The sequence below is a fragment of the Malaclemys terrapin genome, chromosome 4, assembly GCF_027887155.1.
Source record: "Malaclemys terrapin pileata isolate rMalTer1 chromosome 4, rMalTer1.hap1, whole genome shotgun sequence".
Taxonomy (NCBI): domain Eukaryota; kingdom Metazoa; phylum Chordata; order Testudines; family Emydidae; genus Malaclemys; species Malaclemys terrapin.
Window position 1 is genome coordinate 54,493,296 of NC_071508.1, and position 21,413 is coordinate 54,514,708.

The window sequence follows — 21,413 nt, forward strand, 5'->3', positions numbered from 1 at the left end:
GGTTGAACAGTTGATAGGAAATTATAGGATTGCACTAAACTATGCACATAATAATAAACTATATTGGTTCTAAAAATTCCTGAAGAGAATTATATCGACGATGTGCAAAATATAATGTACCAGCAGATCGTTTAAACACAACATCCTAGTTGCCATACAACTACTCGCCTTCATCTGACCTTAACAAGATTCCTCTATTCTGGTCTCTTTTTTGCCTATTTTTTCAGATGATGAAAAGGGAAAGTGAAAAGGGTTGGGAAAAGCAGCAAAATGGTGTATATCAAAAATAATCAAAACTAGAAATAAAATTGTATTAATAAGTATTTGTAAATAATTAATCAGCGATCCTTTGCACAGCCCACAGCCAAACTACATATTGTCTGAAACAGACAACAGATAAACCTCTGTGGTAATTACTATCTAAAATTGGTCTTGAGGTTTGTTGATTAAACTGTAAATGTAATGTAATTCTACAATGAATTTTGTTTATTATTTTGCCACATTTATCTTTGACGTGTCACTTTTTGTTATGCAGGATAACTTGTGACTGTATAACTTTTGGGTACAGGTGGTTGAGATTTTCTGGTGGGAAATTGTAATGCCAAATGCATTAACTCTTATACAGGAACTCATGTGTCACTTGGCACCGAGGGGTTAATTTTTAATTTTTTTATGCACTACAAATCTCTACATGATATTGCACTTTCATGTTACCCATCTGGACACTTCAAAAATCCTATGAAAGCTGAAGCATGAAGTAGAAACTAGTGGCCTGATTTTCAGTACTGAGCACCTACAACTCCCACTGAAGTTAAACAGGAGCTACAGATCCCTCAGACATCTTAAGGAACACTGAAGACAACACATAAGTAGTATCACTTATCACTGAAAGTCCTCACTCTACACTCCTTAGCAAATCTAGCGAGTTTCTTATTGGAAACTGAAAAACATTTAACTACTCCTCTTCTAACGCCACAATATCAGAGCCTCGTGTACAAGAAAACAAATGTTTGGGGCAAATTAAATAAACAGTTTACTAATAAAAAACAGTTGCAGGACTTAAGTCTGAACAGAGATATGCATATATTCAACAGAAGTCTCATCTACATTTAAGGAAACAGCCATGTTGAATGCACCCATTTTTTAAACAGAGTCAGTTAACATGGGTATTTTCTTAGAGGTCAGTTATGCGTTCCCACAGCTTAATTTGTAAGAGTGGTGGTAGGAGAGAGAGATTGCTGTTTGCAGCACTACTGGCTCCAGAGAGTTCTGTCATGAGAGAACAGTTTTACATTATGCTTGGAACCTTGTACCTGGGGTTCTGTTAAATCAGCACATCCCCTGGTCCCCACTTTTCAGTACACTCGTCCTTGAAAGAGAAGTGGTTGTAGATGTCTTCTGTAACTACACTCCCCTGACCAGTGGATTTTCTGCAGCTGGGGGGTTGTTGTCAGGGTCTGTGATAGCAGAAGCCAATATGATCTTGGGCTAAAAATCCATCCCATTATGTATAAAAATCCAAACTTGACAGAATCTGGGTTATTGCCCTGTGCTGAAACTAAATTTGCAGGTGTTGGACACATAATTACTACCAGTAATTATAAAAATAATTTACACAGGGCTTGTTTGTGGAAAATGCATAGCTAGATCTGAGAAAAACTAGTCTCCTACTTACTTTTTAAATGAAGAATAACACAGTAAATTAAGTCTAGTGTTCGAGAAATGTATAGTATGAAAAGGAAAGGTTTATTATGAATTACGGGAATGTTCTGTTTGAATTTTGTAGCTCTTATACATGATTTACACTAGAACTCCACTAATGTACAGTTTGGTAAGCCACAAACCAACAACGAAAGGAGATTTCCAGGTCCACAGTTTACTGACGCACAGAACAGGGAGGTTCTCTTGGTATGTCAAGGCAGAATTAATATAGGTGTCATCACACTTCACAGGCCCCTGAGAGAGTGTCAGGGTCAGCCATGGCCCTGCCCCAAGAATTTACATGACAGTAGTTGATTGTCTCCTCTGAGATCTCCCTGCTCAGCTAGAGCACGGCCATTGTATTGCTGCTGGAGTGGCTCTGTTGTGGCTGAAGGAGTGATGAGAAACTGGTAGCTCATTCTGAGTAATGTATAGAGGTGTTCTACCTCCCCTACAGAACCAATGATTCTTAATGAGCCTCAGGTGCCTCGGTGTCCTCTTAGCATTGAGCCCTGCTGCAAGAGCAAATAAAGATGGCTACCACTACTATTTTGTTGCTATCTCCCCATCTCCATCCCCTCTGCCTGACCTTCCAATGAGCTGCATAATGGGGTGCATGTATTTTGATAACCACCTCAGTGCTTAATATTCTCATAGTGTAGATCAGGGGTCAGCAACCTTTCAGAAGTGGTGTGCAGAGTCTTCATTTATTCACTCTGATTTAAGATTTCGCGTGCCAGTAATACATTTTAACATCTTTAGAAGTCTATAATATATAACTAAACTATTGTTGTATGTAAAGTAAATAAGGTTTCAAAATGTTTAAGAAGCTTCATTTAAAATTAAATTAAAATGCAGAGCCCCCTGGACCGGTGGCCAGGACCTGGGCACTGTGAGTGCCACTGAAAATCAGCTTGCGTGCCGCCTTCGGCACACATGCCATAGGTTGCCTACCCCTGGTGTAGATGTTCTGCATCATAATGCAGTGATAACAGAACTTAGAGAATAGGTTTGGAACTCCTAGGTTTTCTTCCTGGCTCTATAACTCATTTGTCTAGGGAAAGTCACTTTTTGTCTGTGGCTCAATTTGCCCATCTAAAAAACAGGCATAATTATATTGACCAACATTACAGGAATGTTGTGAGATTTAATCAGCTAGGACCTGATTCTGTACTTCCTTATGGAGATGAAACACCCTTTGAAGTCAACATAAATTTGCCTGGGTAAGAAACACAGTCTCAGGCCATGGTAAGAAACTAAGGGCCTTATCCAAAGCCCACTGGAGTCAGTGGATATACTCCTACTGACTTCATTAGGAATTGGATCAGACCCAAATAGGAGGCTATGTCTGTGTATTTACTGGAAAGGACAGAGGTGATACAGCATGCATGGCTGGAAGGTCAAAATTCAGTTAGAAAACAAATAAAATGGGAAGAATTTTTTGTAAAAAACTCAAAACTTACTGTTATCCACAGGTTATCAAGCAATTCATTAGCTGTGATTCGGTGGGCAGGATCTACTCTCAGAAGTAGCTGCAGTACATGTTTAGCTATAAAAAGACACTTTGATAAATCTCATTTCTGTTAATTATAACAAATCCAACACATCTCCCAAATGTCTCTGAGTGCTTTAATTCAGCTGAGAATATTTTACTTATAATGAGATTAAGTTAGTTCACAAAATCATTTAAGTGAATTTTTTTTCTTAGACTCAATTTTACTTTTATGAGAAAATTAGTTAAGGAGGTCCAAAATACTGTAATTGTTTGCGGAGTTCATTGTTGTATTATTGGTGTTTGTTTTGTCAGATAGTTTAGTACTTACCAGCCTCACTAACTGTTTGCCAGATTGGATTAATAAAGTGCAGTTCTCCTTTCTTTATTAGTTCAAAAAGTTTTTCTTCTGAGCTTGCTATAAAGGGAGGGTCACCACAAAATCTACAACAAAAGTAAAGTCAATTAATAGATTCTTACCATTGTCCACTGATGGAATAACAGGTACGCAAGATAAAACAGACCAGTATGACTGGAGAAGGTTCAGAAGGGATCTACAAGAATGTTTCAAGAGCTGAAAAATATACTTTACTAGGAGAAATTAAGGGGCTTATCAAAGAGCAGGTTAAGAGGTAACTTAATCACAGTCTCAGTCACAATCCACAAAGGGAGAAGATGACTAATATCCCATAGATTTTTAACCTGGCACACAAAGGTGTAACAAAATCCAATGGCTGGAAACTGAAGTTAGAAAAATTCAAAATGGAAATAAGGTGCAAATTTTTAACAATGATAATAAACTATTGAAATAATTGACCAAGACATATGATTGATTCTCTATCAGTTAAAGTCTTTAAATCAAGATTGGATGTTTTTCTAAGAGATATGCTCTTGTTCAACCACAAGTCATTGGGCTCAATTTAGGAATTATTCTTCTGTGGTCTAAGTTATGCAGGTGGTCGGACTAGATGATTATCATGGTCCCTTCAGACCTTTAAACCTACTAAATTATTTTGTTCAAACAGTGATAAACACAGTCTCAGTCCCCAAAATGCATGAGTCAGAAAAAGCCTAGTTCAGAGCCCAGGATGAGTTTGTTGCACTAGCAGTTAAAACATTTTTTTAAATCTCTAAATTGAAAAAAAATTGACATAAGTCATTGAGAGAGAGAAACATGGAAATTCATTATGTCCTTTGAGCAAAGTCAATTTTCAGGAAAGAACTGCACTATGGGAAATTAAGTAACTTTGATCTTTTTAAATTTGACATTTACTATATGTAGTCATATCTCAACACTTTACTGAGCTACATAATATGGAAATTGCCTGATGTGGTATAATCTAAACTAATGTGTCAACAGAAAAGTGATTAAGAAAATAAATCTACAAAAGTGTCAGAAAAATATCTAGGAAATGCATGTATGTGTTTGCGCACGCATGTGTGTAAATAATTTGTGAACACAGACATCCCTGGCATTTCTCTGCATAAAATAAATTATATAACAACTTTCTTGATAGTAGAGTAAGTACAGTATTAAAACAAATGACTGAACTACATGGTATTGGACTTCATGTCTGCCAATTCCGTTTACACTTAAAGGAAATAATACAATACAGTATTACTACATTGTGTTATTTTTATCTTTTATATTCATTATATACTGACTAATGTGGAAAGAAACAAACAAATGAACACATTCAAAACAAAGCTGGGTAAATATTATGAAAACATTTGTGCAAATATTAAATAAATGAATTTCTTTTGCCTATGTTCTTGACACTTTTGTATTTGGTTTCTGTGAACAATCTAGTTTACGGGCAGGAATGTTCACAGAAACACCAAATTCTAAGGGATCTCAATATAATATTCATGGAAAGTAAACTTTGGACTTGTAAATGCGAAGTATTTACCATGGAAACTAGAGTCTATAGAATGATAATCAAATCAGAGAGCAGAAATATACAACCTATGTTTTGAATAAAAACTAACCACCAGAAATTAAATTTCAAATATTCATAACAAGTTGCTTGTGAACAATCTACAGACAAAGATTTACATGGCAAATGATTTCAAATAGTGATTAAATTCTGCTCGTGGACTATTTGAAAACAGAAATAAAGACTAAATTCATCAAATAAATTATTTGCCACAAAACACAGAAATAGCTATTGAAAATGTAACTGGCATCTCCTAGTGAAGGATGTCTGTCACTTTGTATCAAAGTATAGAATTATTATCCTGGGAATTTTTAATTTTGTTAAGGTAAAACATAAAATTAATATTTTAGCACTTTTTCCTGCCCTAAAACTTTAATCTCAAAATCACTTTTAACAAAAACTACTCTGTTCTCTTTTATCCTTCACTATTTTTCCTCTCCCTTCCCCAGCACTTATCCACATGGAACTCAATTTCAAGAAAAGAAAGAATTTTAAGCATGGCTTCATTTTAATCTATGATGCTGTAAGTACTGGACAGTGAGAGGGTTTGTATACCCCATATGTGCTGTGAGCTATTGGTTAGCTATGAGCAATATAAACACTATCCACGGGGCGTGGACGAGGTAAAGGAGGGAGGGCTAGATTTGCCTCCTTAGGTAAAAGCCTTACCTATAGGGTAACAAGTTAGCTAGCTATCTATATTAGCATGCTCTGAACTGCTACAAAGCAGTCCTGATTGCACATAGGAAAGAAACTCTTTACCCCTACCCAGTACACAACTGGATTTAGGCATACACTTAGCATACTGAGCAACAAGATTCCTTTATTCATCAATAAACTAACATATTTCTACATGTTAATGGACTCTCTTCATTGATTACTATTGTATATGATTCTATCATTACACGTTAAAATAGAAACAAAATGGAAAGTTTAAAGTACATCTCCGCTTAAATTATATATAAAAATGCATCATGCTGGCATTGTCCCATTATGCAGAGACAGTCCTGTGCATTATCATTCATGAAAACTGAGTTCATGAGTCACCTTATGCCCCCCAGATAAGTAGAGATCAAGCCTGTTGTGGCAATAATACACTTGGTGTCAGGATGGAGCATGTCAAAGGGAGGCATTGTTAGTAGCCTAGAAGGGTCAAAGTTGTGCTAGTGGCAGTAATGGTTGTAATAGCTTCTTTAAACCCATTAAGGGAAGACCAGAAACTTGTGCGATGAGGGAGAGGGAGGTGCCACTAGCAAAAACAGAGTTAACAGAAGAATATCCTACTGCTTTCTCTAATACTATTTTCAAATTAAGCAATAAAAAGAAATGTGAAATGGATTCTATTAACTCATGTACAGTATGTTCGATCTTGTGCTGTCAACACAACTAGGTGTGAATTAATGCTACATTGGTCTAACATTGTTGTGATTATAAAATGCTAATTTAAAAATATTTATATTGCTAATTAAGGAATAAGGTCAGAAGTTCTCAGCTGCGACTGTTATCAACACAATTCACTGTTCTGAATTTTACAAGTTCTCAGCAGTGAATTGTGCTGATTGCAGACACAGCTCAGAATTCTTATTAACCAATCACATCACCCAATTTCTAATGCCCATTTTATAATATATTCTATCATACTGACTTGTGCAACTATAACTACACTGCCATGCCAACATTAACACCATAAAGTAGGACCATAAAACTGATGATGAATAAGCATAAAAAAGTTCACATAACACAATACACACTAGAAATTAAAATAAGAATATGGGAAATAAAAACTATGATGAGGCCTTCATTATTCTGCGAACAAAAACAAAGGTGGGTTAGTTGCAAAGTAAAAAAAAACCAGACAGAGGAACCAATGTATGGAGAAAGATAAAAAAAAATCCCCAAAAGGGGAAGGTATGAGAATATGAATTGCATATATGTGTGTGTTTACACACACAAGTGTGCATGTACAAAAGCTAGGACATAAAAGAATCAGATTGCATGTAAGAGAAGTAGAAAAGTCTTGGGATAGAAAGCACACCAGTGGATCAAATAAAAAGAAGCAAGGCTCTAAAATCAATGCACTAAAACCATGAATTAGGGAGAAGGCAGCTAAGAAGAGAAAGCGACCAAGAGAAAAATTAAGAATATGAAAATATAAAACCACTAAGAGCATCTGTAAGCAATGTGACCTTTAAATTATGTAATTTTCACTTTTCATTCTTTATAGACTGTATTATGCAAGGCACTCCTGTAAGTATTTTTGCTGTAACTTGTTTTTAATACTTGGGATATGCTCACATGATTTTCAGCTAATAACTAATTTTGAGACATTTCTTCTCTGAGAAATAATATCTCATAGTTTGGTAACAATTAATGTACTGCTGTCTAGGCATGGTAATACTGCTACATTATGAGAAGCTTTATTAAAGACATTCATACAGTCCTGTAAATGTAAGGCTTGATTTTTCCCTCTTTGATAGCTATCAAGGTAAATCACAAAGAGTCAAATCCAGCATCTTTTCAGCCAGACATGTAAGGACCAGAATGAAGTGGAATTTCTTCATTGCTGCTACATGAGGACAGACAAGCTGTGCAGAGAGACTCTGCAGCCCTTGCACACCATAACTGCCTGCCAGCTACTATAAACTGGAGAAAAGGTGCTGCTGTGCAAAATAGAGGGGTGTGAAATGTAGAACGCTCTAACGTGTCATGCTCTAACTATCCTGTGCAGACTGTGCCGACGCAAACTAAATGGTACCTAGTTCACATTGAGGTACTCACATTTCAGACAGGACTACTTAACAAGCATTGGATACCTTTTAGTTCATGCCAGCAGAATCTACACAAGGCAGTCAGAGCATGACACATTAGAATATTCTACAATTCACATCCTTCTAGTCCACACTGCAGCGCCGTTTAGACAAGCCCTGCGCCTTTCCCTGCATGTTTCCCTGAGTATGCAGCTTTTTTGCTTGGGTTGTGCACTCCATTTGAAGATTTGCCCTATAATTTGCAAGTCAGTAGCCAATTCCCTCAGACCAGCATGTTAAAAAGACAACACCTAAATCCTTAGTTTAATTTTTTAGAATTACAATGCAATGTTCTGTAATCAGATGTTATTTCAGGACTATAAACTGGTTCATAAACTAAATCTTCAAAATCTGAGCATACTTTTAGCTCTCTTTTTCAGACATTCATTTGTAATATATTTCATATAAGTTATTATCTCAAAGATCTCCAGTCTATAACCTCTTTGCACACAAGTTTACTTTTTATTTTAATAAAAATTCATAAGCAGATTTATTATAAAGGGACAGTAGATTTATATTGATTTTACAAACTACTTACAGCATGTACATAATGACTCCTATGCTCCAAATGTCACACTGTTGGCTATAGTCATGGGCACTGATAACTTCTGGGGCTATCAACCAAGCAGAAAAAATAATATTAATAATAGAAAAAATTACATTTAAATGCTTAAACACAAACATGAAGAATGTGCTGATGTGGTATAATTTATTCCCCTACGAAAAAAAGAACCAACAGCAGATGTTTAAATGAATAATGTACAGGCCTTAACAATTCATGTTGATGTGTCCTCACTTTTATCATTTAGCTGCTAACAGGATTGTGACATGGTGACATTAACTTGTGACTAAATGTGGTATTGTTTTTCAAGTCGTAAATTGTTAAAACATTATTTTATAAAATACTGATTTAAAGTACTGCATGATACCACATTAAACATGTTTCCTTTCTGAAAAATAAGTGTAATATATAAGAATATTCACCTTTTCTTCATATGGCATAAGGGCTTTCAGTAGCACATATTGTCTAACATATATTCTGCACAGTGTACAAAATTTTTTCAAATTAACAATCCTGAAAATAAAAATGTTTTTGAACACTTAAATGGCTTTATATCTTTATTTCCATGTGTACTAGATTACAAAATGCATATACTGTAATCTATTCCCTAATCATTTTTATGTTGATATAGCCGTATGTTTAAAAAAAATGCTGCTTTGGAGCCAAATTGGTGGTGGTTTATCTACTACATCATGGGACTGAAGGTCATGAGTTCATTGCAAGACTTGAGGTCCTCATTCCCAGAATCAATGAAGATGACACGTTTTGGCCCCGAAGAGAAAGCGAAAGCTAAATGCTTCATGCATCAGTACCCCCAACCTATGCAGCACTGGAGCAAATTGACACTAGCTGCCTTAGTAGGGGTTCTCCCACCATCTCAACAAAGTCTGATTAACTATCTCAACCTCAATAACATTTTAATATACTATTTAACATTCTGTTGTCATTTAAAGTCTCTTTTTTTCAAAGCATTTGCCTCTTGATTTAGATATCAAGCTACAGAATGTACTTTAAAATACTGTCATAATATCATAACTTGTACACAAAATGTTTAAAGGAGTATTTCCATTGTCAGTATTTGCCAAATTTATCAAAAGCTATAAATCAAAATATCATCTCATCCTTAAGATATTAGCTAATTATTATATTTTAAGAATATTTTAATACTAGCATTAATCTATTCTATTAAAAGTAGGGAAAAGATGGCTACATTGCAAAGTGCAAGAGCTGGAGAATTCATACAGTTTCCTGTCTCCAAGAGAATAAAATATAGAGGGGCAGATTCTTCGCTGGTGTAACTCCAATAAAGGCAATGAAATAACATCACCAGAGGATGTGGCCCAAAGCATTTTTAAGTGCCTAGCTTGTACTTGTTACACACACTGAATAGGAAGAACAGCTATTTCTAGATTAGCTATAAAGGTTAGCTACTGATCACAAAGTAATTTCATCCTACACAGAACCCTCCTTTTAAAAAATATTTTGAGATACCATTTTTTTAATAGATTGAAATGCCTGTGGGGCTAAATTTTTTATCCTTCATTATCTTTCCCAGAAGGAGATCTGCTTTTACTTTGTTAAACAATCCACAGTCAGCTAATCAGGCTGTGAAACTTATTGCCTAAATGTATCATTGAGGAAAAGAGCTCAGTAGGATTTGAAACAGAATTAGATATTGGATGATGAGGACATCCACAATATACAAGACTAAAAAATGTTTAGACGGTCATAAAACATCTACTAACTGATTTGGGAGGAGGAAGGGAGTTTTAACAAATTTGACCTATGGGCAGGTTACTCCATAATTACCAACTTCAATATTTCTTTCAACTTCTTCCGAAGCATCAGATACCAGTCACTGTCAGAGACAGAACCACTCATAAGGCAGTTCCTATATGAAGCAGTATTAGGCCACGTCTACATTAAAAAGGTAAGTCAAACCAGTTATATCACTCAGGGGTGTGAGAAATGTATACATTGATCAACATAGTTATGTTGACCTAAGTCCCAGTGTAGACAGCGCTAAGTTGACAGAGAATTCTTTCGTTGACCTAGTTAGCGCCTCTTGGGGAGACATATTAACTACAGCAACAGGAGAACCCTTCTCAACACTGTAGTGAGTGTTGATGTGCTGCTGTAGCAGCTGAAGTGTAGACATAGCCTCAGTGTTTAATCCTCTTTTTCCCTTTGCAAAGTTTAGGAAGACTAGGGTCTCCATGTCCTCCCATTTTATCTGAGGGAGGTTTGGGGTGGTGGTGATGTATGTGAAATTTTAGAAGCACAAGCTTCCTGTTTCTAGTTAGGACCTTTAATTCGTAACAAGTAGTGAGTATGCCGAAGGCCCGAGTAAGGGTTGGGATTCTGCTTTTTGGGGGGTGGGGGATGAGTCGATGCCTCTTTCCCTTAGATCCACAGCGTGAGCTCTCTCTGCAAGACCTCAGACCTTTCTAGCCTGCTCTCCAGCTGACTGGAGAGAGGAAGGACATCTGAACAAACATCAATCATGTAATCTGTTAGAATCCAACAGCTATGTTACCCTTACACTGGGAGCAAAAATTCAACAAAATGAATTTCTAGTCTGTGGAATCCAATGCTACAGGAGAAGCCAAGAACTTAATAGGATTAAAAAAAAGTGAATTAAACATTTATATGGATACTGTGAACATCCACATTACACAAGATAGGATACGAAGTTTATAAGGAATATAAAGCCTCATGCTTCAGGACACAAAGTTGGTCACTATAACTGCCAAGGGTTAGAAATAAACTTCTCCACTATTATTATTATTATCCATTATAGTCACTTGCACCTCCCTCTGAATCATATGTTACGGACTACTGTCAGAGACAGGATATCAGACTAGACCAGGGGTGGGCAAACTTTTTGCCCTGAGGGTCACATTGGGGTTCCAAAACTGTATGGAGGGACGGGTAGGGAAGGCTGTGCTTCCCCAAACAGCCTGGCCCCCACCCCTTATATGCCCCCTCCCACTTTCCACCCCCGACTTCCCCTCTCAGAGCCCCAACCATCCAAACCCCCCCCCTTCTCCTTGTCCCCGACTGCCCAACCCCATCCACACCCCTGTCCCCTGACAGGGCCCCCAGAACTCCCACGCCAATCCAACCACCCCCTGCTCCCTGTCCCCTGACTGCCCCCCGGGACTCCCTGCCCCTTATCCAACCCCCCTGCTCTCCGTCCCCTCACCATGCCACTTAGAGCACCAGGTCCAGCAGCTGCGCCGTCCGGCCGGAGCCAACCATGCCACCGCGCTGCCTCGCAGCCCTGCCGCCCAGACCACTGGCAGCACGGCAAGCTGAGGCAGCGGGGGTGGGGGGACAGCAGGGGAGGGGCCAGGAGCTAGTCTCCCCAGCTGGAAGCTCAAGGGCCAGGCAGGACAGTCGTGCAGGCCAGAAGTGGCCCGCTGGCTGTAGTTTGCCTATCTCTGGACTAGACAGATCATTGGCCTGATCTGGTATGCCGATTCCTATAAGGGAGGGGGAAGCTCCTGACAAAAGGAGCTTAGAAATAGGCACCTCTCCATGGCTATTTGTGAGCAAGAAAGAACACGGAGAGTTATAATTGCATTTCTTCATGTGATAAGAATAAACAAACATTCATAAAGTGCTGAACTTACCCATGTAGGTAGGAGTCCCACACGTAGACTGAAACATGCTTTCGCTACCACCTACTTTCTGTACAGCTAAACCAAAATCAGTCACCTACAGGAAACAACACAGTAGTGAAACTATCCATACTGACATGAAGCTGAAGTTCTTCTGTCCAGCTGGGAGTTCATTGTTTGTAGCAAAACTGCTACAGTCAGAGATAATGGAGTTTGACTGGACCTCTCAAATCATCCCACTCAATCTCCTACCTCAAGCAGGAAGAGCTCTACCCCATTCCTTTCATACATGTCTGTTACTTTGGATCAAACACTGCTAATGTTTGTTCCATAACTACCTTGCTAGGCAACCTGTTCCACTATCTAAGCCTAAGATATTTAAAAGGTTTTTCCTGATATTCAAGATAACCTTAGACCCAGAGGTCATCAAAAAGGAATACACCAAGGACAATGGACAAATTCCTGTTAATCATTTTGCTTTCCTTGTTGATAGGGCAGGCTGGGAGGCTAACCTAAAATCTACTACAGATAGTAGAGGCAATAATCAGATACAGTCCATGGTGCGGGTAAGCAGGGATAGGGCCAGAAGTCAGAAAGGAAAGTCAAGTGAACAAAACCAAAACTTCTGTAAAATCAGAGAGCTGTTTATTAAGAGCCACACAGAGTTTGGACTGGGGCAGAAAACAACTCCTTACTCTAGCAGTCACTAGAGCATGCTCCCATGTGGGCCCACTCCTCGCAAAGATTGCATGTTCCTTGCACAGCAGTAGGAAAGTTGAAAGGGAAGAGGCAGCAGCAGGGGAGAGGGGCTGTTGAAAGCACACTTCAGCTGCTTGAACCAGAGAAAAGAGGGTGAAGACTCTTCTGCAGCTCCTCAGAAACAGTTGCTTGGCTAGTCAGCAGCTTGGGTCTACTGCACTCTGCTTTGCTTAACACATTCTGCACTGTACTCAATGTGTTTGTGCTTGCTTATTAAGTCACTGGTGGCTCCCTTAACCTCACAGGCTGGCTCTTTAACAAAAAATGACAGGGGGTAGAAAAATAACAATTATTACAGGCAGTTCTGTGAGCAATGTTCTGTTGGTCTGATCCAGACCTCAGAGTAGGATCCCAGCATCTCCGTTGAACCAAGAAATGAAGACAGAAGCTGGGAAAATTGGTTTGGAAAACCCCCAAACACCTTTTTATTTATTTAGTTATTGTTTAAAAATCAAATTAGAGGTTTATTCTATATGAAACTGGTGAGCGTGAGTAGGTTAAAAAAAAGAGAAGCTATTAACCACACTTTAGAAAGTCTCTCTAATATAAAGTGAACTAACACAGAGACTCTTCACTATTGTTTATTTAGGGAGTAGCTGCATATATTTTGTGGTTCTGAAGTACACCTGAGGTTACATTTATATCTGCTAACCGCTTTGGACTCTCATGGTAATGAGAGGTTTATCTCATGAGATGTTTGCAGTGAGCAACATTTTAATTTAAAAAAGCATTTCCTTTTATTTCTTTAAACTTATCTGTTTGCTCTTTTTCATTCCGAGTGTTTAATACTGGGAATCATTTCCCCAACTTCACATTAAATATTGAAAGGGTAACATTGTATTCTGTCCCTTTGCCTCCTTACACACAATATTTCCAAGCTATACAAATGACATAAATGGGGGACAAACCCTCTGCAATTGTTTGCTGTGGGGAGAGGGTGCAAGAAGTCCCTTCTGTCACAGCACAGCCATAACGTGACATCCCTGAGAACAGGGAAGGTTGCCTTTGAGTACTGGGGCCATGCTGCATACCCCAGAGAAGGTGTGCTGGGCTATGCGAGGCTCTTGTCACCTCTGCACATCAGGATGCGACAGTACAGCAAAGAAGGCACACTACAGCTTTTTTTTAAAAAAATTGTTATAAAAAGTGCAGCAATTTCTGTTTTTCGTATATCATCTCTAGCACCCTTGTGGGCATCCATCTAATACAGTAAAATCGCAAATGGAAAATTTGTTACTTGATTTCTTTTCTGTGAGTGACCTCTCTCCCAGTCAGAGAGATGTGGACTGTGCATCTTTTCCTGGAAATAGTGGGGGCAGTTCAGACTTGACCAGTGGACTTTGGGAACTGGCCATATCCTTTATCCCTGAGATAAGTGTGATGATTTGAGGATCTGTCTGTACCACTTCTGAATTGTTGATAATTTTATGAAATTATATCATGAAATTACTGTGTCATGGAAAGCCTACATGGATGTGGATCCATCAGGAATTAGCAGGCTGCGTCATGTCTCTCCCAGGCCAAAGACAATGGGGAGTGATCAGCACTCAACTATCATCTATTCAAAGTAAAACATCTTGGGCTAATGGCTTTTTTGTACCTGGGAGAAGACACTTCCTCCATTTGTCTGAAGGAAGGGGGCTTTGAGAGCAGTGGAAAAAACAGAAGGCAGAACAAAAGAAGCAGGTAACCCCAGAAGTTGTCTATAAAGGGACTCGTAAAGAAAGGGAAGTGGGAGGGAGTCATCTTGCACCCGAGTAAGATAAGGGAGGCTGTTGCAAGGCCAGGGTAGGCAATGGGGTGAAAGACCCTGTCTGCCAGAACACAGATGATCCCCAAGGGAAGGATAAGCTAGTGAGGGACATCGTGTTTATAGTGTTTTATTGTTTTGTGTGATCTGTACTCTCCTGTGCTTACCATGATTAAATATAAAGAGCATAAAGTTGACAGACTGAACAGAGTGTGGTGTGGGTGGGGGGGGGGGGAAATCACAACTATGGTGCGACCCTGAGAGTTAAACTGTAAACCAGAAGCTTTGGATAGAGTTCTAAGCGAGGGGCAAGTTTAAGTATTGGGTAGCCTGAAGGGTCAGTGCTCTGCCCAGAGAGGCTAGGCAGGTGGAGAATGGGTTCCAACACTCCAAAGGAAGGATGCCAGATACAAGGTCTGCACCCTGAGAGCATGCGTAGGGACCCCTAGATCGGGGCAGTGGCTGAACTCCATTCAGGCTCCAAAACTATAAAACACCCCTGGGAATCCAGAGCATAAAAGTTTGGACTCCCCTCGCAGCAGTGGGTGGCACTTGCTAGGATCTGTGAAAACAAGCACTTCCAAGGTGTACTGAAATGTTTAATTTCAACTAGTTAATAGATGTAAAACGCCTGACAGTAACACCCCTATACAACTGTGATAGTTACACACAGGGACCCAAGGAGAGGCCATCACAAAAATAACCCAGTGGGATAGGTCAGTATCAGAAAGGAAATCATCTGATAAATTGTTTTCCATTCTGGATCCTCACCTCTCCTAAAGGGAGACATTTGGGATACAGAGGAGAGTAGGGAAAATTACAGGGAGAAGAAGATATGTAGGACAGAAAGAAGGTTCCTTCTTCCCTAAAATTAGCAGTATTTATCTACTACAGGATCACCACCTGGAGCAACTTTCTGCCCAAGAATGAGACTGTGGAGAATTAAAAGTGAAGCTCAAAGTGTTTTCTAAAGGATGAACAAGCTAGTATCTGGATTGTGAAGGAAGGATCTTACACTACATGGGCTTCATGTGGATAAGCCCACCAACTGAGGGACTGCATCACTCTGGATGGTATCTTTCCTTTCCTTTGCATCTCTTGTAGACAAAGATTCTAGGCCTCTAAAATTAATCTCTGAAGCCCTCTTGTTAATTCATATTCATATAGGAATCTCCATGCAAGACTGTAGAAGATGCCTTGGTAACTCTTGGCTCTGAATCACCTTAAACATTAGTGCTTGAATGTTGCTGAATCGCATAAGGAAGATTGGCTCTCCTTGTGTTTCTCTCAACCCCCAGATTGGCAATCTTCCAAGAGGGGGATTAGAGAATTCTTCATATTACAAACTTGTTTATCCGTAGCATGGAGAGACACTAAGTAGATCCTTCTCGTGAGGTGCCTGGTGCTGACATTCTGTCAAGTACGCCATCAATAGATATGTTCCTAGACTCCTCAGTGGATAGTATCACTGTCAGTTCTTTCATAGACACTCTCAGGGATACAGACAGAATGAAAGGTAATGTTTTGTATTGGTATTGGTGACTGCCAATGAGAAGGCCTGGTGGTAATATGGAGACAAGTGCCTGCCAGTTCCACCAATATCAGTAGAACCCTTCAAGAGTCTGCTGCAATCCTGGAAGTTAAATTCTCCATCCTGAATTTCAACTTTTTCCATCAACTTGTTCAGATTTTGAGAATTTAGACAGACCAAACTCTTCCTGATCTTTTTCTTACTATATGGCGTAGACTCCTGTGCACCTTGTGTCTTGAGGGACAGTTTCATCTATCCCTAGTCCTAAAAGCTATTAAATGCCTTCAGAATGATTTGATGTTTTTCCTTTTTTCTCCAAGGTGTGTAAGAGCCCATATCTTCACAGCATACTGCCCTACCCCCAGTGTTCCTATGTCTGAAGTTGCCAGGAGAAGGAATATCCTGCCCTCTAGTGCTATTGCTGGATGGATGCAAGTCCAGCTGCAGTTTGGAATGGAAGGAGGGATTGGCCCTGTTCCTGGGTCTGGCCTTTTTCCTGGTGTTCCTGGCCCAAGTTTTACCCTGGGAAGTACTTTGTGGTGGACAGGAATTGAAGGGAGTTTCTACTCTTATACTTAGGACTCCCTCTAAATCCAGGGGTGTGTGGGACTCTGCCTTGTGCAGGCATATGCCATACACTGAGCAGAACCTCTTCCTTCACCAAGAAGCATCTGTCTCCTGGCTGCTACAGTAGGCCTCCACACTCCTCCCGTATCTATTACTGCTCCGTCTAGTGTCAAAGGAATAGTGAAGGTTCAGGCAGACACCATTCCTCAGAACTCGAGAGAGGGAAGTGAAGATCCCAGCATCCATATCCCAAGTCTTGAAAGCCCGGTGATGGGTAGAGGCAGAGTACAGATCACAGCAATTCTCCCACTTCAGGCAGTGGGCTGAAGGAAGCATGTAAAAATCTCAGGAGAGCAGCAGGAACAGGGGCAACAGCATGAAGGTCCCACAAAAAGATGATAGAGGTTGACAGCAGCTGTAACTGATTTTGTCGGAGGGGCAATTAATTACTTTTGTGAGGGAAGAGGCAGCAATGGCAGTAATTGATTTTGAAGGGGATGAGAAAGAGAGAAGGAAAAGAGAAAGGAAGATTGTGATTGAGAGGACAAAGGGAAATTGAGGAGCAAGGTTTTCTATAAACCATGTACTTGCATATACATAATTCCTGCAAAACAGGGGAGCTGTTCTCCCCAGGTCTCTCCCCTACCCTGCAACCACTTCTACTGCCACTAACTATGAAAGGATCTCCACAGCTCAATCTCTCACTTTCTCTGTTGGTCTTCAGATTGTTCCATCAGGCCTATTCTACCATGAGGAGGACAAGGTAAACAGAGGGAAAGATCTCTATAGATAGTCCCATTAAAGAATGGAGCCTAGAAAAACCTTAGTGCCCTGGACAGGGGAGTGTGTGTGAGAGAGAGAGAGAGAGAGAGAGAGAGAGGAGGAGGAGAAGAACGATCTTGCTTGCTGCAATTCTAAACTGAGGTATAAAAGCAAGACTATGACTGGATAATCCAGGAGGGCTGAATCACTGCTCTATTTGCACTGCTGGAGACAGAGAATTGGGCGTAAGAACAGAATGGGTGTTCTGACTCATGACAAGTCTGAAGTGCCTCTGTTATTTGCAGGAACAGAGATGCAGCCCACATGTCCCACACAGGGGGAGAGATCAAGATACAGAATTTTATGTTTCTCAGAATGAGAATAAGTTATGCAAAGTGGACACCAAGGTACATGTAGGCTGGATTTTGTACCATGGAATTTTCCAGAGCATTTTATAAAAGCATCGGTATTACACAATGTATGAGATATGATATAGATAAATCAGTATGTTCTATATTGTGTTTATGTTTATATGGATAAGCAGTATGTATGGATACATACAACTATCTACTGGATCAGATCAGCAATCCAACACTTCAATTCTACGAGCTTGTAATAATACACAGCAGCTGCTATTAAAATGGGGAACAACTAGTATATGATATAACATATGATTTATTAGCCTTCAAGGACCAATTATTACAATTAAAATCTATAGATATAAGTACATGGTACATTAATTGTGTTTAGTTAGTAAATATTTAGTAATATCTAACAAAGCCTAGAATGGTATATAATTGATATTTAAATCAAGGGCTTAGTCTAGATGTGCTTTTTTCTAAATTACTAAAACATTTACATTAAATAGGCAATACACATAATTTAAAAATTATAGTTTAGAATTCCTGCTAACTTACTGTTACTAAGAGTTTGGAACTATCCCAAGGTAAATCTAGATTAATAAGGTATGCTTTCTTTAAGGTTTGTTTCAACTGACCTAAAAGTATACCACCGATATCTGACAACCCCCCCCCCCCCCCAAAAAAAAAAAAAAAAAAAGTATCTTTCAGCAGTGGCACTTAGCTTCCAAAATGATTCATTTTAATAATATCTGCATTAGGCTGGGCAGGTTTCTTAGTGTTCTTAAAACACAATATAGTGGCTCTATTCAAAAGCTACTGGGGGGCTGACTTTGATACCTGGGTATCTAAACCATTGCTCAAAGCAAAGAGTTGCTACAATTTCTAGTCTTACCTTTATATTTAATTTCATTTCGTTTTCTTCATCAGTTTCACTGCTTTTAACTAAAATGTTTTCCAGTTTTAGATCTCTATGAACAATATCTGTCAAGGAAGAGAACAATAAATAAAAATGTATTTATCACTTGTAGTCAAAATATTCTGACAAATGTTTTTATCTTGTGGAAATTACTCATTCAAATGAGTTTCAGTTTCAATGCATTTAGCTTTCCATTACTGAAAACTTAAAAGGAAGGAGTATTTGCCCTTTGATCCAAGGAGTCTTATATGAAGATTCCAAATCTGGATCAAATTTGGATCCATCTTCCTGATGATCTGTAATAAGAAAAACAGTTTGCATTGCTCTGTGTTATACAGTAGCAGACCTGTGAACATCTTATAGAAAAGAGTAGTGGATTATAGATTTACAAAATGTGCATATATTTTCATAAATCTAGTCTCGTCTCATATCCAACAGACCAAAGGGGATGGGACTGTAGATTTCTTTATTCCCCTTTCTCTGCCCACCAAAAATAGAGAAAAAAGAATGAGGAGTACTTGTGGCACCTTAGAGACTAACAAATTTATTTGGGCACTTTGGGCTTTAGCCCACGAAATCTTATGCCCAAATAAATGTATTAGTCTCTAAGGTGCCACAAGTACTCCTCGTTCTTTTTGCTGATAGAGACTAACACAGCTACCACTCTGAAACCAAAAATAGAGAGAAGACCAAAGAAGGGGCCATTCCACAGACAAGGAATCATATGTTTGGGTGGGAGAAAAAGAGGAACTGCTAATTCCTCCAACTAATTCCAAAATATAGAGATGAATACATTTTTTTGTGTTATTCAAATACAAATCTTCATACTCCTACAATATAGGGAAAATAACTGGATACACTGAACTCTAGTTTTCTGGCTGAATTGGTTAACTCTGTCATGGACTGTGCAGGATTTTAATGCCTCTCTGGGGTGAATTAAAATGCTGATATTGACTGCATCTCACCAAGTGCAGGACAGACAATTAAGGAATATCTAGAGCACTCCACGCCTGCTTCTTTTTCTCTGCTGTAATAGACTATTTACTTGGCTGCTGAAATAAGTTAATGCTGTAATGCAAAGTGGTTGAGACTTAAGAAGAAGAAATTCATGTTATTGTCAGATGGGCAGTGCCGGAACAAAGAAGCAAAAGGAAATGTTAACAGTTTAAATAGTGGAGGGAAAGCACTAATGTAGGATGCTTCACTCCTAGGCCACAGGGACACCAGTACTCTAGGAAATAAATAATATATATAAACAGAGATCACTGTTACTCTTAAACAAAGAACTGACATTCAGAGCCAATTAATAAATGCAAGAAATGAACATCCTTGCCTTTTTTGTGAAGATACGCTATTGCTGATGCAAGGCTTTGAATTATGTGCCTTGTCTCGTTCTCTGTAAAGCATCCTTTCCTGTGAAGAATTTCTTTAAGTTCTCCATCCTCGCACAGCTCCATTACAAGGAACATCCGCTAACATTAATAAAGAACCAAAATAGTGATTTTCTTTTATATGTAAGATTGAATATTTTGAGTACTAAAACAAACTCTCAAATTTTCAAGAACATGTACAACAAAAATAAAATACAATATGGATTTTAAAGACTGTTCTAAGAGTTCATTCAGCATATTGTCAACTTCTTAAAAAAAGAGAATCCTATAGAAGCATCACTAAACCTAAAGACACAACATGATCTTCTTTAATGACTACGAATAAAGCTGTAAATACATATCACATGAGCAACCTTGACTAATTAAATAAAAGATAAAATATATTCTTACAGCTCATCAAAAGTGATCTGTGCCAGTATAATGGACATCATACAGTGGCATCATTACAGCGTCTTTGAGCTTTGTGCTGTCCAACACAGCAACAACCAACCCCCTTTCACAAACTGTGAAGTAAGTGACTAAAAAAATGACACTAAATTCACTCTCAAAAAAGCTTCCATCAGACCTTCCATCAAGCTCTGGTCTTCCAGCTATTTCTCAGAAAATGGGACAAATCAAAACGGAAAGCTAGCTTCCGGCTGGGTGTTTTCTGCCACACTGCAACCAGTGGACTGCCCCCTCACATAGTGCTACAACAAACATGACGAGACAAAAAATAAACTTCACTATGACAGTACCAGACTATAAACTAGCTAATCCTGAAAGAAAAGAAAGAATTGGGTTGTGAATTTACAAAAGGAAAAAAAATGTAAAAACCAAGGCCAAATCTATGCTAGCCAAACAGAAGAGTTATCTGCTCCCCAGGGCCCCAAGCAGCCAAAACCAAAAAAAAAAAAAAAAGCCGCGGCCGCAATCACAATCTGCGGCGGCAATTCGGCGGGAGGTCCTTCGCTCCGAGCCGGAGTGAGGGACCGTCCACTGAATTGCCGCTGAATACCTGGACCTGCCACCCCTCTCCCGACCGGCCGCCTCAAGCACCTGCTTGAGAAGCTGGTGCCTGGAGCCGGCCCTGCTGCTCCCGTTAGAGACAGGCACATAAGTAAGTAGGGCCAGCAAGCTAATTCCTTTAAACAGGAAATGACAACACATGGAATTTGATTATCTTTTGAACTGCTGGCAGAAGGATTTATATTTACTGCCTAGAACAGCCTAGAAAAAAAATTAGGAAAAATTAAAATGCACATTTCTCCACA

The 21,413-nt window shown here is 39.0% G+C and overlaps 1 protein-coding gene across 7 annotated transcripts in view; it reads right to left on the bottom strand.

Annotated features, from left to right (window-relative positions):
- Positions 1-21,413, bottom strand: part of STK33 (serine/threonine kinase 33) — an 84,292-nt gene that overhangs the window by 10,708 nt on the left and 52,171 nt on the right. For all 7 annotated transcript variants that reach the window (XM_054027780.1, XM_054027775.1, XM_054027777.1 and 4 more), the window contains exons 6-11: positions 20,103-20,241; positions 18,746-18,834; positions 12,135-12,219; positions 8,476-8,551; positions 3,525-3,637; positions 3,165-3,250 (exon numbers count right to left, since the gene is read on the bottom strand). In XM_054027780.1, the coding sequence (XP_053883755.1) occupies positions 3,165-3,250; positions 3,525-3,637; positions 8,476-8,551; positions 12,135-12,219; positions 18,746-18,834; positions 20,103-20,241 (588 nt within the window). The remainder of the gene's footprint in view (positions 1-3,164; positions 3,251-3,524; positions 3,638-8,475; positions 8,552-12,134; positions 12,220-18,745; positions 18,835-20,102; positions 20,242-21,413) is intronic.